The 16,912-nt window shown below is 49.3% G+C and overlaps 2 protein-coding genes and 1 long non-coding RNA gene across 5 annotated transcripts in view; 1 reads left to right on the top strand and 2 right to left on the bottom strand.

Moving 5' to 3' along the window:
* Window positions 1-216: 216 nt before the first annotated feature.
* Window positions 217-3,889, bottom strand: Shisa4 (shisa family member 4). Its single transcript, XM_031383703.1, has 5 exons — window positions 3,566-3,889; window positions 3,054-3,225; window positions 1,872-2,005; window positions 982-1,149; window positions 217-754 (listed from the first exon to the last, which is right to left on the bottom strand). The coding sequence occupies exons 1-5, from the start codon at window positions 3,636-3,638 to the stop codon at window positions 708-710; spliced, it is 594 nt and encodes a 197-aa protein (XP_031239563.1). The 5' UTR covers window positions 3,639-3,889; the 3' UTR covers window positions 217-707.
* LOC116099739 lies at window positions 609-2,519 on the top strand. The gene is made up of 3 exons (XR_004122361.1): window positions 609-719; window positions 1,138-1,222; window positions 1,822-2,519. It is a non-coding gene; the product is annotated as an uncharacterized LOC116099739 (long non-coding RNA).
* Window positions 3,890-10,863: 6,974 nt separating the features above from the next.
* Window positions 10,864-16,912, bottom strand: part of Ipo9 (importin 9) — a 53,331-nt gene continuing 47,282 nt past the window's right edge. For all 3 annotated transcript variants that reach the window (XM_031383722.1, XM_031383731.1, XM_031383734.1), the window contains exons 20-24: window positions 16,028-16,161; window positions 15,293-15,415; window positions 14,810-14,914; window positions 14,344-14,420; window positions 10,864-13,930 (exon numbers count right to left, since the gene is read on the bottom strand). In XM_031383722.1, coding sequence (XP_031239582.1) covers window positions 13,820-13,930; window positions 14,344-14,420; window positions 14,810-14,914; window positions 15,293-15,415; window positions 16,028-16,161 — 550 coding nt within the window. In that variant the 3' untranslated portion in view covers window positions 10,864-13,819. The remainder of the gene's footprint in view (window positions 13,931-14,343; window positions 14,421-14,809; window positions 14,915-15,292; window positions 15,416-16,027; window positions 16,162-16,912) is intronic.

Genomic DNA, 16,912 nt, shown 5'->3' on the forward strand with positions numbered 1-16,912 from the left:
AAAAGCACATGAGCACCCTCTTTCTAACTGCCACACATCTGCTCAACAGCATTGGAAAACAGTCCAGTGATGCGCAGGGGTTCTGCCCAGGATGGGGCTGATGGTGGTGATCTTCTCCCACCGGCGCTGCCCTCCCCCGCTGTGGAATGTTGAGCAGGCAGCAGTCTGGGTTCAGCAGAAGGCAGGGTTAAGAGAAGGGGTCAATGATTCCACTGATGAGTTATACCATTACAGCTTTAATCCATGAGGCCTGGGCTCCGGCCAATCGGGCAGCCAGAGGGAAGGGCTGTGGCCAGCTGTTGATAGAAGCCCCCCCACCACCACCACTTGTCTCCACCTCAGCCCAAACTGGGCAAATAGGAGGGGCCCCACCTTTCAGACTGGGGTCCTGGGAGCAGAGGGACTACTTGAAAACAGAGACTGTGACCTGGGCTCTCATCTTACTCCCAGTCTCCCAGTAAAAATAGCTCGCGAATCCCAAGCCCTCCCTATCCACCCCTCATCCACGGCCTGGTTCCAGCTCGGATCACGTTCCACTTCTCTGGGGCTCTGTCCTCAGCAGGGCCCAAGGCTTGGCTTGACCTGGGGCCTGGTGACTAGAAGACCCATGCCCACCCTCAGGGCTAGATGCAGATACAGGATGAGGACTCTCCCCCCCCCAAAAAAAATGGCATCATGGAAGGGACCGCAGAGCCACAGTTGTCTCTTCAGGCTCCTGGGTAAGAGGGCTGTGGTGGCATATAAGGGGGAGGAGCTGAAAACCAAAAGAGACAGGATGAGGGTCAGTGGGACACGGGGAGGCAGGAAGTACTCCCCCCGCCCTTCATGGTGCTCAGGTTCCATGGGAAGCAATGCCTAGAAGTTTCCAAGGGGACATGAAAGGAGCCTGGGAAAGGTAATCTACCACGGAAAGAGGTAAGGGAGGTCCTGGAACACGTGGTGGGGACAAGAAGTACCAAGGATTCCGGGTTGTGCACTTACCTGCAGGGTTGTAGATTGGGGGCCCAGCTGGGTAGAGAGGATATTGAGAAGCAGGACCACTAGGTGGGTACATGAAACCAGGCTGTGGAGGTGCAGGGCCAGCTTTGGGATCCAGGGGGTACTGGTATACTGGCTGCATTGGGATGCCTGTCATAGGAATCTCCTGGCCTAGAAGAGGGACAAGGATCAACATTTAAATACCCAGCTCCCATAGAAACCTCGTCCCATCCAGGAAACCAAGGTAAGCGCTCTGGCAACTACCTGCCAGCTGGGGGTTGGGGGGCACTTTGGCCTCTGCCTCCCAAAGCTGGCTGGCCCAGAGTTGAACAGGGAGCTATGTGTGAAGCTTGGTCTGGGTTTGACCAAGTTTGCTTCCCTAAAGCAGGGCAGAGAACCCTCAGGAGGCAGCCTAGCCGGGTAGAGAAAATAGGCAACTCCAGATGCTGGTATCATGTCATCCAACATAGCTGCCTCAAAGAGGCTCCTCTTCCAGTTCTCCCCTCACACTGATCTCCTGTACGGTGTCATCGTCCCCATGTTTGTCAGGCTTGGGCAGTTACATGCAACACTCAAACACACATCAGAAGCGACCCTACCTCAGCCACATACCTACTGCACACTTAACCACCCGTGGATGCATTCCTGCGCATGACTGAATGTTCATGTGCATGCACATACAAGGGCATCATCGCTTGTTCACATACATTCCTGGACACAGCCTAATGCTCAAGGGTTCACTTGCACACATCTCTGGGTGACATTTCCGAGTGTTTCGGGCACACAGAAACACTCACTGCTACAGAATTCACCAATCCATGATCCCTTTGCTGCCCATTACAGGAAATCAATCTAGCCCACTTCAGACTCATCTTGCCTGACTCGGTGCATACCTTCAAACGTGCTCTGGAGCTGCTGGCGTCTTCGGTATAGGTAACAACACGAACAGAGGAAGCAGCAGATGGTGGTGGCCACCACAGCAACAAAGAGGATCACAGCAGAGGCGATGCCTGCTATTGTCTTGGGACTTTAGACAAAAAACAGGTCCTCTCACCTTCCAACACTCATAGAGGGACTCCTCTCTGTGCTGGCTCCAACTCTTGGCCAGCAGGGAGCCACAGCATGTTAAATCTTGGGGTTCCCTGTGGGATTAATTCTGCCCACCCTGTTGAGTAGCTCTAAGAGACCTCTACTTCCCAGGCGGCTATGCTGTCTGGGTATTTAGTAAGAGGCATGCTGGGATTTGTAGTGTGCCCACCTACCCCTGCTTTTGTATCTACCACTTAATTGATTAGGTTTAAAGTATGTTGGCCTCAGTGGAGCCTTTGAAATAATGTAGGGCCAGTACCATCAAATCTTACAAGAACTTGAAATCTCCTTATATTAGTTTTATATATTTGCAGCTCCCTTTAAAAAGTTTGAAACCACTAATTTGGGGGCTAGGATTGTAGCTCAATAGTAGCATGTTGGCATATTTGAGGACCTACCCTCAGCCCTGGGCTGGATGGGGAAAAGATTAGCAAAACCTTTAATTTTGGCAACTCTGTTTCTTTTTTTGGTGGTGTTGTCGGTTTTTTTTTGGGTTTTGTTTGTTTGTTTGTTTTGTTTTGTTTTTTGAGATAGTCTCACTTCATAGCCCAGACTGTAACTGGTTAGTGATGATCTTCCTGTCTCAGCCTTCTGAGTGCTGGGACTACAGGTGTGAGCCACCAGGCCTGGCTGGCAACTTCCATATTATTTAAAAAGGTAACAATGATCTCGAGAGGGCAAGTGTCTTAGCTGGATCACAGTGCTAGTAAGAAACAAACCCAAGAAACAAACCCAAGTCGTCCGGCCCTCTCCTCAGAGCATCCACCAAGCCACTCTGCAGTTTGAGTGTTAACTCGGCATACTCCCTCCCAGGACCTGTCAGGATCCAGAAACAGCCCAGGCAAGGCCATGGTAACTAACACCAACCACCCAGCTCTGTCATCATTTGGAGTCCTGGTGACTCCTTCAGTTAAGAATGTGGAGGTGGGCACTGGAGCCAGCAGGAGGCCTCTTGAGAGGGGGTGGAGTGGGAGTCCGCAGCCCACCTGAAGGCCAGGCAGTGTTTCTGCTGTCTCTCGGTGATGAGTAAGGTCAGGTCCCTGCAGCAGTACCGCTGGTAGCAGGTCCCGCAGCAGAAGGTGAAGAACTCGCAGTCAAATCCCGGATGCCAGGAGCCATTCCGGTCCAGATACCACAAGCAGTCTTCACTCGCCAGTGCTGCGGGCAGGGGTGGGGGTGCCCGGTGGACACCAGTCCAATTCAGTTCTGGCCACCCTCAACCCCACTGCCTCGGGAAGCTGAAAACTCACTTTTGTTTCCACCCTAAGGGGCTCAACTAGAAGTCCTAGAAGCCCCTCTCTCCCTGAAGCTGAACCCCGCGCCTGGGGTCAGGTTCCCACTGCCTGACCTCTCAGCGCCCTTTCTTCCTGCTCCAGGAACAACCGCAGGCATCTGGGGCTCACGGACAGCCGGAGGATAGCCTCTGAAGTCCCTTTAACCTCTCCCTGATCCCGCCCCACCCCACCCCACCCATCTCGTGTCGCTCTCCATCCCTTACCCAGAGGAGCCCCAAGCACCAGCAGGACGACGGCAGCGAGCGGCGCGGTCCCGCGGGGCCCCGCGGGCGGCATGGCGAGAGGGGGCTGGGCGCGGCCAGGACGGTCTGGAAAAGGGGCCGCAGGACAAAGCTGGACGAAGCCGGCCGGCGGGAGCTGCAGCACCGCCCAGCCCGCGGCCAGGCTCTGGCTCCTCTCCCGCCTTCTTGGGGCGGGACTAACGCCCCGCCTGCAGTAACCCTGCCTGGGCCCCGCCCAGGGGTCTGCCCACCAGCGACGCCCACCCAGCCTCAGCACCGGCCTGGTACCCCTCACCCCCAGGTACAACCCTGCTTTCCCTGTCCACAACAGTGCGGTGACTCCTTCAGTCTGTGAGCCCTTAAGGACACAGCCAACAGCTGGGCACTGCGGTCAGGGAGGCCTGGCAGTACCCTGTGCCCGCCCCTCTCCTGAGACCAATCATTATCCCAGACCCCAGAAACACTGATCCTGGTGCCACCTCCTAATGACCAGCTCATGGGCCAACTCTGGAGGGGCAGGGCCGCACCTTCCCTTGTGTGGGACCTCCTCTGCTCTGGTGTCCAGTCTTGGACGTCCTGCAGGGGGAGGATGGGGCAGTGTCACCCTGCCCCCATTCCTAGAAACAGGCATCCATTGAGAGGAAGTTCAGAGAAGCTTTGTCCCCATCGGTGCCCACAGGCCTGCGCCCTGGCAGCTGCACTGGCTCCTGAGATGGCCCCTTCTCCCACTGAATGGACAGCTCCAACTATAGCCTCACTCCTCACCGGTAGGGGTGGCCCTGGCCACTTGAGACACAGCCAGTTAAACACTTTACAGTGGAAACTCTTTTTCTTCATGGAGCTAGCCTGCAAACATACTACATTCACTAGCAGAGTCAACAGTTAGCCACAGGTGGAGAGCCTCAAGGTGGAAAGTCAATGGATCTTTACAAACTCATGTGGAGTTGATACAGGACTTAGCGTCAGAGTCTGGGCTTCAACAAGCCAGGTTTATCCACTCACCCTCAATAACACAGTTAAAATAACCAACTTAATAGTGAAAGACAGAACAAGGAAATTTATTCTATATGGCCACACTGGAAAGAGGGACAAGGATATCCAGTGGTTCCTTTCCATGCCCTAGTTCAGTGGTTCTTAGTCGTCCTACTGTGGCAACCCTTTAACACAGTTCTTCAAGCTGTGGTGATCCCTAACCATAACACTATTTTCATCGCTACTTCATAATTACAATTTTGTAATGGGGACCCTTGTGTGAAAGGGTGCTTCTAATCCCAAGAGGAGTCTCGGCACACAGGTCCTAGCCCATCTCCAGTAAGGGTAAAGTTTAAATAGAGAGTAAGATGTTTGACTAACTAAGCAGTTCGGGCAAAACGTGATTCCCCTGACCATCACTGCCTTGGCTCCCAGTCTCTCCCACAAGGTTACTGACAGACGGTAAGTCTTTCACCAGGAGACAAGTTCCTCCTCTGCATGCCCCTGAACCTTCACCAATTCCTCACCCAGTTGGAAGTTCCTAGGGAAATTCTAATTTCTTGGGGTCCATTCTATCAATAACCTGACAGCTAAAGAGGGAGCAAAAGTATCTAAGCTGTACCTGTTCTCTGCTGCAGCCAGGTAGTTACGGAATGCCAGTGGCCATGCTCCACCCTGCATGCGGTGCCCTAACCAGGACTACCAATCAACTGAGGGGGAGTAACGGCTACCTTAGTCTTCTGCCATGGACACTTAAAAAAAATATTTTTTATGAGGCCAGGCAGTAGTGGCATAAACCTTTAATCCCAGTACTTGGGAGGCAGAGGCAGGAGGATTTCTGGGTTCGAGATCAGCCTGGTCTACAGAATGAGTTCCAGGACAGCCAGGGCAACACAGAGAAACCATGTCTCAAAAAACCAAACACACACACACACACACACACATGTATATGTATACATATATTTATGTGTATGAGTATTTGCCTGCATGTGTACATGTGTGCTACATGCATGCCTGGTGCCCTCGAGAGCATCTGCTACTCTGGAGTTAGACTTATGGATAGTTGTGAACCACCACATGGGCGCTGGGAACCAAACCTGGGTCTTCCTTCAGCAAGAGCATCAAGTGCTCTTTGTAAGCACGTTCCACAAAGCACTCTAATACTTGGGCATCTACCTCATCAGAATCTTTGCACAACTCCCCTAGCTAAGCCAAGTTGGTAAATATTTTTATCACTCTTTGGCCGGCACACGGACTCTATACCTTAAATGGTGAAGGTTTAAGGTAAAATAGTAAATGGTAAAGAAAACAGCAGGGCCCGTGATCTCTGCACAGGCGGAGCTTCACTTTCGGCTAAAGGCTGTGCTGACTGTCGATGTTTCTGGTGTTCAGGGCGAGGGAACCAGAAGTCATGGGTGGCAAAGAATGTCAATGACTTAGGGAAAGGAAATCACAGAGAGGTAGCCCTAAACTGGGACTTGTAGATGGTGGCACATCCTTCCAGAGAGAAGGAACAAGAGAAGCACGCTCCTGCCTCCGTAAGCTGCCAGCCACAGGTAGGATGGCAGGTGTGTGTACCCCAGCCAAGGACAGGTCTTGACTCAGTACCACCTATGTATGCCCGCCCGTTGTTGTCCCTCTTCTTCCTCTGTCATGAGCTCCATGAAAGCAAGGCTACTGTCACCAAGCTCAGTAAAGGACTATCCTTCCTGTTCAGACTTGACTCTGCTCTGCTCTCTTCTATGTGTGTACACTTTAGATCCACCTCACCTGTCTCTGCATTATTTAGTATCTTGTTTTGTTTTGTTTTTTAAGATTTATTTATTTATTTTATGCATTTGAGTACACTGTAGTTGTCTTCAGACACACCAGAAGAGGGCATCAGATCACATTACAGATAGTTGTGAGCCACCATGTGGTTGCTGGGATTTGAACTCAGGACCTCTGGAAGATCAGTCAATACTCTTAACCACTGAGCTATCTCTCTAGCCCCGGTATCTTGTTTTTTTAAAAAAAACAAAAAACTTTATTACTTTTATTTGTGTGACATTAGGTAAGAGGATAAATTGTAAGAATTGGTTTTCTCCTCCCAACGTGTAGGTTCCAGGGATTTAACTCAGGTCTTCAGGCTTGGTAATAATTGCATTTTTCAGATGATCCATCTCACTGGCCCAATTCCTCTCACCTTTTTTTTTTTTTTTTTGAAACAGATTCTCATGTGTAGCCTGGCTGGCCTGGAGCTTGAAGGCTGGCCTCTAACTCATAGAGATCCAGCTGCCTCTGCCTCCCAAGTGCTGGGATTAAAGGCGTGAACTACCATACCCAGTCACATCAGTGGTTTCCAGTTTGGTAAATTCTAGGATAGAGGATTAGAAGGATTCAGTGCTAGGGTGCCCACGGAGGTTGGGACACTCATGTATGAACATGCACGCAGACATGGACAAAGGGTAGCCTTGCCTCAAAACTCCTAGTCCTCGTGCCTCAGGCTTCTGAGTGCTGGCAGAAGCACATGACCCACTACTTCCCAACTGGCACTTCCTGGCAGGGGATGCAGAAACACAGAAATGAATAGTGAGCATGCACTCTATTCCCACAGTGGACCCAAGTCCTGAGAGGGCCATGGAGCCAAGAGTGAGGAGTGGGAGTGAAGACTTGCAAAAGGTAGTGTTATTTATATTTGTTCTTGTGGTAGTAGGCGCTTTTGAGGGGAGGCCAAAGGTATTTGATTGGCCAGTGTAGGGTGTCACCCTGCCACCCAGCCACTGATAGAAAGGGATCTTCCTCCAGAGGTTTTATGATGTCTTCTAGGACTACCTCTCAGAATGCCAGGCTCCTGCTTGTCTGCAGTACGCTCGCCAACCTGAGCAAAGCTTCCTCAGCGCAGACTCCAGGATGAAGGAGGAAGGGCATACAGGAACTGGTGTGCGTGGAAGGAGCGGCTGAGGTCTCAGGCAGCCTCAGTCTGGCCTAAGGAGCCGACCGGCCCAGGCAGTGGGGTGCATGGAGAGTGCCAGGCTATCTTTAAATGGCACTTTACTCAGCCTGCAGCTCTGCCAGCTGGGCAGGGTGGGGGCAGACAAGTTATTTTGAGATCTGAGAGTGAGTGGCGAAGGAAGGCTGTTTACAGCTCTCCTGTCTGTCCCCTCTCCTGGGAAGAGCTTGGGGCCAGAGCCTTGTCTCCAAACTCAGCACTCCCGGCTGGGGGTTTGTTTGCAGCCATCCAGGCACAGATGGGAACTGTTGAATTCGGATACACAGGAACTTTCTTAACACCTTTAGGTGAGGATAATTCCATTAGATTCGAGGTCATACTAACAAGCTAAATCTAAGCCTCACTTCAAAGTGCTTTGTATTGTACCGACTTTATTTAATTCTTCAGTACTCTCTGGTACAGATAACAGCATACCTATTCTGTGGATTTGGAAATGTAGATAGAAAATTTAAATACAGCTTGCCCAAAATTACCAAAGCTGGCATGTGGTCCTGCAAAGACCCCACATCTAGCCTGGCTCCAGAGCCCACGCTGTGAACCACAAACTGTGTGTCCTGCTCTGTCATTTCCTGGCTTCCAGCTCAAAGCCACTTGATGCCCTCTGGTCTTTCTTCTCTCTTGTGGAAGCTCCACCCTGTTTTTCTCTGGACAGGACTTAAGATAATGCAAAGGTGTCCCGTCAGAAGCTGGCCGGGCTTCTCTGCCCTTGCTAGCTAACCTGCTGGTCAGGCATGAGGAGAGAAGCTGAAGAGGGAAATGAGAGTTAAGATCTGCTCAACTACAAAGGCAGATGTAAAAATGATTTTTGTTTTTCTTTTTTCTTTTTGGGACAGAGTTTTCTGTCTACCCTTAGCTGTCCTGGAACTAACTCATTATATAGACCAGGCTGGCCTTGAAGTCAGAGATTAGCCTGCCTGCCTACTCTGTCAGCTAAGTGCTGGGATTAAAGGTATGCAGACCACCACCTGGTTGAAAAGATTTTTTTTTTTTAAACTGAAATGGATCAGACTGAGTCTATCCTACCACCTAGTGGGGAAATTTAGTGGCAAACTCTGGGGTAAGCACTCCAGGCCTGTTTCCTCTGGTTTTAATACACGCTCACGAGATGCAGTAAGTTCTGGCCTGTGTACATATCCTAGGTACAGAGCTCTTCAGGTATACCACGTGGCCTTCTCCCAAAGTCTGTCACCAGGTCCTGACTCAGGCTCCAGGGACTTCCTACTATGGGAGTCTAGGCCCCTCCTTTTACCCTCCCCCTCCCTCCAGGCTCTGGGCTTGATTTCAGCTGAGCTCCCCTCCACTCCCCCTTTGGATTTAGATGTGTAGTTATCCTCAAGCACTGGTTTTCCACCTTTCAAAACCCACTAAGGTGAATTACAAAGAGTTTAATTATGTTCTGAGAATGAGAGGTGGGGGGAAAAGTGAAATCAAACCAATACACCAATAATTTGTCACAGATAACCATGGGGAAATTGCATAGTGGGTGGTAGGTGGGAGCTGAGGCAGGTCTACAAAGCTGTCCTCCCAAAGGCTCACCAAGCCTTGATTTAGCAGCAGCACTGGCATCTGTGAAGCCGAACTGAGTCACAGTGGAATCCAACCAGGCAAGTGGGGTACAGCTAGCTCCCGCTCTGTGGTGGGGGCTAGGATGGGACTACTCTCACATTCCAGTCCCCCATTTTACAAACAGGGAAAACAAGGTTTACAGGATACATTCTGTCCCAGCCCCCTTCCCTGCTAAGACTTGAAGGGCTTCCTGGGCCTTCTAGTCAGGCCTGGGGCTCACTGTTTTCCTTCTCATTGCACGCTTGCCACACGGGCATGAGAGACCTTTTGTAATCATCTAAAAACAAAACAAAACAAAACAAAAAAAATGAGATCATTAGCTGGCTGGTGCCAACCTGCGTTATCCTCACAGAAAGGCAAATGGGTCACCGATTTCGTCATTTTATTAACATGTACTTTTGTCTGCTTGCTACTGGAATCTTCATAAAGCACTGAGATCTAGTGTCAGTCTGTGTGAGTGGGGCTTTGGCCATATGATTACCAACAGAATGCTTGACTCCTCTGATGCAGAGAATCTGGTAACACTGGGAAAACAGTGTCCTTTCGGGGGAACCTCTCTCCCAGGGGTCATCAAGCCTTCGTGAGGCTTCGCGGACTCATCTCTTCTAGCCTGGTTCCGGCCTCAGCACATGCTGCTGCTCTTCCACCCAGCTCCGCTGCCAGATGGCATTCTTACCTTCCATCGCCTCCCACTGCAGCTCAGGCTCCAAACCACTTTTAGTTTCTCTTAGGTGGAGTCTTTCTCTAGAGGAAGCAGGCCTTGTTGGAGCCTTCTCGCCATTTGGCTCAGCTTATCTTTACAGCTTTATTTCTGGCCTAGACTCCAGGAATCACAATACCTTAATTTTTTTTTTTTTTCTAGCTGGGTGCTGATGTGGGGAATAGAACCCTGGGCCTTGTGAATGCTAATTGACTGCTCTACCAGTGCACTATACTTCAGGCTCTGTAGCCCTGCTTGGCCTGAAACTTAAGAGTTCTGCCTGCTTCTCCCTCTACAGCACTAGTATTACAGGTGTGCTTTACCATGCCTAGCTCATTTTAACATTTTTACTGTACTTATAAAAAAAAGCCCTTTAAAATGCAAGTGTTTCATGACAATCTTATCTTAGTAACCTCCCACCCCTTTAGAATCTCCTACCCTACCTTTGACTGGCAAACACACAGGAGAGGTAAGACTATCGTTAAGTACAGGCTTCTTGGATGGCAATCTCCCACTAGCAGGCGACATTCAGTGTCTGCTCTCCTCTCTCTGTAAAAGGGTTAAGGAAAGGACCTGCTTCGCAAGGTTAGCAGGTGTGAGGTCATTCACATAGACACCCTCAACGACTCAGCATCTCAGCGCTCACATTTTAGCAAGGTGCTTTGACGGACGGGTCACCTCTTCATGCTGGTGACTCAGCTTCAACGCCATTACTGCTAGCCCTGGCTTTCTTTGGGGGTGTACCCATTTTTTCCTATAGCTCTTGCCTCATGTGTTATTGATTTCTGATCTCATCATCAGTTTCCCCCTGCCCCACTCCAAGACAAGGTCTTTTGGGCCTGGAACGTGCTTTGTAGGCCAGACTGACCTTGGACTCAGAGGTTTACATTTCTCTTTAGTGCTGGGATTTAAGGTGGGCAATACCATGGAGCCCTGGACTCTAAGCTTCTTGGAAAACAAAACAAAACAAAATAAAAACAAAACCTAAGGCACTGGCCTTCTGTGCCTGACAGAAGCTTAATATTCACTGAAACTGACAGGAGACAGAAGAGCCAGAAATGCATCTTTTATTCTGTACTCAGGCACAGCTGGTCTGCCTGCTGGGCTGGCACAGTGCAGTGCTTGTCGATGAACAAAACCCATACGTGCTGAGGTGCTGTCCTGAGCGCAGCCTTCTCAGCCATGTCACAGCTTCCCCTAGACAGTTTAGGCCTTGGTTGTCCTTTTACAGAGTACTGTCATTGGTCAGGATCACTGAGAGGGACAGAGGTGGAGGACAATCTGCAGTATCTTAGACCATAACCTGGGCCCACGCTGGAGTGTTTCTAACCTTCAGTATTTTTAATGAGGCACACAGTACTCCAAATCTTCAATCTTCCTGATACTGTTGCCAATCTCCTTTTCTTAGGACTTGATCTACTTAGATCCTAAATGTCACCCTTCCTAGGGGTTTCCTGGCATCTACAATTCGATGAGCATTCTTTCCTTGTTTAGGTCAGTTTCTTTTGCAAATGGCTTCAAGCTTCTTGGCATAAGTAAATCCACTCATCTACCACCCCAGTTCTCCCACAAAGGGCTGGCTGGTAGCCTGGCTAGTCAGTGCTCACGTTACTTCTCCGGGGTATTTGGAAAGGCTACCAAGAGCCGAAGCTTGCTTCCATTAGTTTGCCACTTTAGCTCTTAGCTCACAGTGGCCATCCGAGCCCCAGCCACTGCTCTCTCTGCTGCTACTCATCTGCTTTTGAACCACCTGCTGTAGGCTCACGCTTCTTAGTCAGGGATTTGTGGAACAACTCCCTTTCTTATCTGTTTTTTGGCTTTCCAGTGTTTCACCCCCGACCTGGAAACCTTTCATCATGGGGAGCCACACCTCTCTCATGAGCTCACTGGGCTTTTCTTAGTCTTCCAACAGTCCGCCTCACCCCTTTCCCAAATGAAGTTGGCTTTCGTAGGAGACAAGACACGAGCCAGAGTTCAACTTTGTCACACTGACAGTCACCAACAGAACTTTCCCCTTGCTCTTAGGAATAGCCTCTCAGCAGTACGGGAGGTTTCACTGTGTTGTAGAATTTAATGCTCTGAGAACACAAGATCTGTCCATCAAGGTGCAGAAGCCCCTACACTTCCAACTGGTTACTTATGTTGGCCAGGATAGCTTCCTAGGAACCTGTTTTTCAAGTTTTCCTAAGCCAGGAGCTTAGCCCTCCTACCAAAAGTGAAGCATGAGGACAGGACAGGCCTTTTGGACTTATTTTGGCACTACACATTGGGAACTGTTCTAATGTACAGGCTTAGAATGAACCCACATCACTGTCGGAATATAAACTGGGGTCTCCAAGCTTCCTCAAATTCAGCAGGCCAATGCTGCTAACCTGGTACCATTCTAATGTGTCAAAACCATTAGACAACTTAATCATGTGGAATGGTCTACTGTTTTTAGCACCAAATCCAGTTGGCTCTGAGGTCAACTATGGAACGAGGTTCCAAAGCTCCTACTGTGGTATTCTGGGCACCACTGGGCAGGAACTTCAGCTTCAGGAGAAAAAGCAGCAAGGGCAGAGGCAATACTGGTCTGCAGACTGCCAGCTAGACAACAACTACACACTTTCTTAGGCTCTTACAAATAAAAGCGGAACCTTATAGTTAGTGCTTCTGAACTCAAGGCTGAGCACTAAGGCTACCCGGTTACCCTTCTGTTTTAGCGGAACTCAAGTTACCGCTACATCCCTTTTCCTTTTTGTTAGAGCATCACCCCAAAGAAAAAGGTCCGGCTATTAAAAATGGAGCAGCAGACCTGGGCAATACCAGACAAAGGGAACATGGGACAACTACTCTGCTCTTCATCTTCACCCATTCTCAACTCACAATGCGAGGAAACCCACTGCGGGATGCCCCTTATTTCTGTAGTACTGGGGACTGAACCCAGGGCCATCCGCATGCTGTACCACTGGCTCTTTAAACATATTTGGATGAAAAATACCAGTTCTCTAAGATTTCTGAGCTGCTCGCCAAATCACAGTAGGATGCCAAAATATGCTCTGCTTTCTTCTGTTTTTACTTTGCTTCTCGAGGGCAGAAACGGAAGGTAGAGGTGTTGAGACACCTTAGAGTATGCAGACTAAATTCATTTGTAAAGATTGCTTTACTGTCCTAGAAAAATACATGTTGCAAATTCGAGGGCTACAACTCAACCACTCTAGAGGATTCCTGAGGGATGGGGATGCCTTTGAATATCAGACTTTGTGTTATGTGCAGAAGAGGCATATTAAATATAGATGGGTCAGGCAGATTTAGAAATAAAAATCTTTTTCCTGATTTTTTTTTTCTAAAAAAAAAAAAAAACAACTTGCCATCTGTCTGGCTTGCTTTGTGTATGCATGTATATATAGGAACAGCCTGGGGGAGGGGCTGTGTCATGCAATGAAGCAAAGTCAGGAAGATGGAGCCTTTGACGGAGGACCCTTAGTGTTGCATGAGGAAAGCATGAAGGTGAGTTTACTGGAAATGGCTTACTATGTGGCTGCTCCAGCTTGTTCTTACTGAACACCTAGAGCATCACTGGCCGAGGGCAGAAAGCAAATGATCTCTCACGGGGCTCCTATCTGAATACAGCAGATGTCCTATGAAACCAAACAGGTATGTTTCTGAATATTAATGGTAATGACTTCCTGTGCTCCTGAGGTGGGGCAGAATAATTAGGAACCCATGTCCCGGGTATCACTGTCTCTGGTCTGGCCAACAGAGGATGCTAAGAATGAAGGGGGCAGCTGAGGAGAAAGACAGTTCCAGATCTAGGGTATCTTCACAGGACTTTGATAAATGTTCTTTGCTTTAGCTTTTAAAATGCCAGCCCTGGTAAGCAAGGGCTGAGTGTCAGTGTCACTGTAGAGGCCGAGGGCCAGAAGCCACTCCAGGCTGAGAACAAGTGCAACTCAAGGCCGGAGAGGGCTGTAGAATGGTCTGTGGCTGAGCCAGGAGAGGGAGCACAGGCTGAAGACTCTCCTTTTTAGATGCCGATAGTCTGTAGGACCCGCCTCTCGTTGTCGTTAAGGTGGCATGAAAACATTATGTAACAGGGCTGCTGAGCAAACTGGCAAAGGAAGTCTGTGAGATACGCCTGCAGGAAGAAGGAGAGAGGCATCAGCAGACATGTTCAAGGCTGACAGCATGCAACAGGAGAAGGGCCACCAGCAAGTGGTCCAGGAAGGGTAGTTTCCACGTCCGTGGATCTGATATACAGTTACAGAATGCCATAGGGAACCCCAAAATATTTCCAAGGCCCCATCTCCTATCCCACCCAGAGAACTCTCATAAAGTAGACTCACTTTTGAACGATTATTGCTGGTACAGATGACTGGATAAAAATCCCAGCACCCTCTCTGCCCAGGGCCCTGAGCACCCAAACGAACAGCTACCCACCCCTACTTCTTTGCAGTTCTAATGACGAACCATGATGGACTTGAAACCATTGTATTGCTTCCATGGCTTGAAAGATACTATTTGTAAGACATCTTCTATGGACATCCTCACCTGCAGGTCAATCTGATAGAGAGGATCCTTCAGGGCATCAGGGTCATCTTCCTCATCGTCTTCATAGTAATCCTCCTCTGTTAGACACAGCCAACACAGGTGAGTCACAGAGGGCCATCATCAGGCCTAAGGTGCGTTTACCGCATGGCTGAGGCAGAAGGTGCAAAAGCCCAAGGAATGGGCGGTGGTGGTGCACGCCTTTAATCCCAGCACTTGGGAGGCAGAGGCAGGCGGATTTCTGAGTTCGAGGCCAGCCTGGTCTACAGAGTGAGTTCCAGGACAGCTAGGGCTATACAGAAAAACCCTGTCTCGAAAAAAAAAACCCCCCAACCCCCCCCCCAAAAAATGCCCAAGGAACATCCCTTAGAAGCCCACATCTCCTCTTTCTTGGGTACTTCATTCTTGGCACCAGTGTGCAAAGAAAAGGCATTTACCGCATTGTCCTGTCTTTCCTCAAATGGCTTACCATATTTACTTGTAGCAAGAATGTCAGATAAAAGCTGGCCAGCTAAACCATCCTCTTCCTCCTCTTCCTCTTCCTCCTGGTCCTCCCACATATCATTGGAATCATCTATTTGAAGATGAAAAGCGGCTGAAACAGTCATGCATTTTCCCTCCCCAAATCTTACTAGGTCAGAACAGAAGGGCCCTGAGGGTTTCTGCAATGTAGCCTATAGTCCTCAAACGTGATAGCACCAAGGATGCCCAAACCTTCCAGGTGTTTGAACAAAGCTTCTCAGAAGGAATAGGCAGCCTGCTTCCTAGTGCCCTCACCTTCAATCTGGAGATTTGCGTAGACCTGACAGTGCCAGCCATGGCACAGCTTTCCAATAACACTCCGCACCACACCATTTAAACCTGTGCCTGAATAAACCTAACTGCCACCTGACAACATGGAACTTGATTCTGCAAGTTAAGCGTGTCCAGGGTAAGTAAGGGTCTGGTGCACCTTGGCTCCACTCAGCGGGGGTGGCCTGGCGAGCAGCGTTGGCTTCCATGACGTTGGAGAGCTCGTTGATGATCAGCTTCAGAATCTTGACCAACAGAGGAATGTTCGTCCAGCGCTCCGGGTCTAGGAGGGAAGCGCAAAGCCTCATGGTAGACCGTCAGCGGGCTCCACAAGGCAGCAGCTCCGGCCTCCTGACACTTCTACTCAGCAGAGTTCATTCCCTCAGGTGCTCTCTGCCACCCTGACTAGATCCAGCAAAGAATGATTCACATTTAATTCTGCTGGGTCTTACACTTAACAGTTCAGAAATAAGGAGAAGTAAAAGAGTTCCGGGATTAGAGATCCGTTCCTACTAGCAACAAAGCTGTGAAGCCAGCACAGGATGACAGCCCCTCGCCAGAACTTTAACTTCTGAGACAGGGCAGACAGTCATAGACTTGCAGTTAAAGGCAGCAACTCTACGTACAGTCCATTGGAGCCACAGGCCAAAGGTGACCCGAGAGCTAAGACATACTGAGCATGTGTCAGAGCCCCAGAATGAAGCTGGAAGCTGGGAGCATTGTCCCAAGATTATTTTTGTCAATTTTCAACAAGAAGGATCCATACATTCTATTTACTGTTGGTTTAGTTTTCTGACTCTTCTTTATGAACCCACCAATAAAAACACAGAATACAGTGTAGCCTTTCCACTATCCCAGGCATCTGGAGCCCCTACAGATTAGAAGCACGACTCACTTTTGGCTGACTTAGAGCGGGTGCGGATGCCCTCCTCCATGCTGTAGATCTCTTCTCCCTTCACACGAATATCTTGTAGCCGCTTGTCATCTGCATTGATGCCATGCTGAAGCAGTTTACATAGTGCCACAGAGCTGGCAAGAGCCAGAAGATGTCAGTCAGCTCGCATCTAGAGATTTCGCTAAGTAGATTAGCTCACCCTCAGAAAAAGACCTTCTCTTTGATGGTGTAACTTCTTTTTACTACTAATTAGAAGAGGAGCAGAGCCCAGATAAGAATGGGATTTGGGGGCTGGTGAGATGGCTCAGTGGGTAAGAGCACCAAAAAAAACAGCTCTTCCGAAGGTCCTAAGTTCAAAAAGCAGCAACCACATGGTGGCTCACAACCATCCGTAATGAGATCTGACGCCCTCTTCTGGTGCGTATGAAGACAGCTACAGTGTACTTATGTATAATAATAAATAAATTTTTTTAAAAAAAAAATGGGATTTGGTGTACACGCGGTAGTTACTGATCATCTTGAAAACAGTTAGGGTGGGCAAGTTGCAACTCCTCTAGCCTAGGCTTATTTCACACTGGTCAGTGTATTTGGGTGATGAGACCTCGTGGAATAAGACTAGGCTAGAGGAGTTGGGGGTTTAGCCCAAGGGTAGAAGGCACGCCTACCAAACTCAAGGCCCTGGGTTTGGTTCCCAGTACCAGAAAAATAAAAGATAAAAGTCTAGGCTATGAAGTTGCAAAACAACTCCATAGGTTGGGTCTGTCTGTCTGTCTGTCTGTCTATCTACTATCCTTTCTCTCTCTTGGGTCTGTCTGTCTGCCTGTCTCTCTACCTCCATCTCTCTCTCTCTCTCTCTCTCTCTCTCTCTCTCTCTCCCTATCTATC

This window comes from Mastomys coucha, unplaced genomic scaffold, assembly GCF_008632895.1.
Source record: "Mastomys coucha isolate ucsf_1 unplaced genomic scaffold, UCSF_Mcou_1 pScaffold1, whole genome shotgun sequence".
NCBI lineage: Eukaryota > Metazoa > Chordata > Mammalia > Rodentia > Muridae > Mastomys > Mastomys coucha.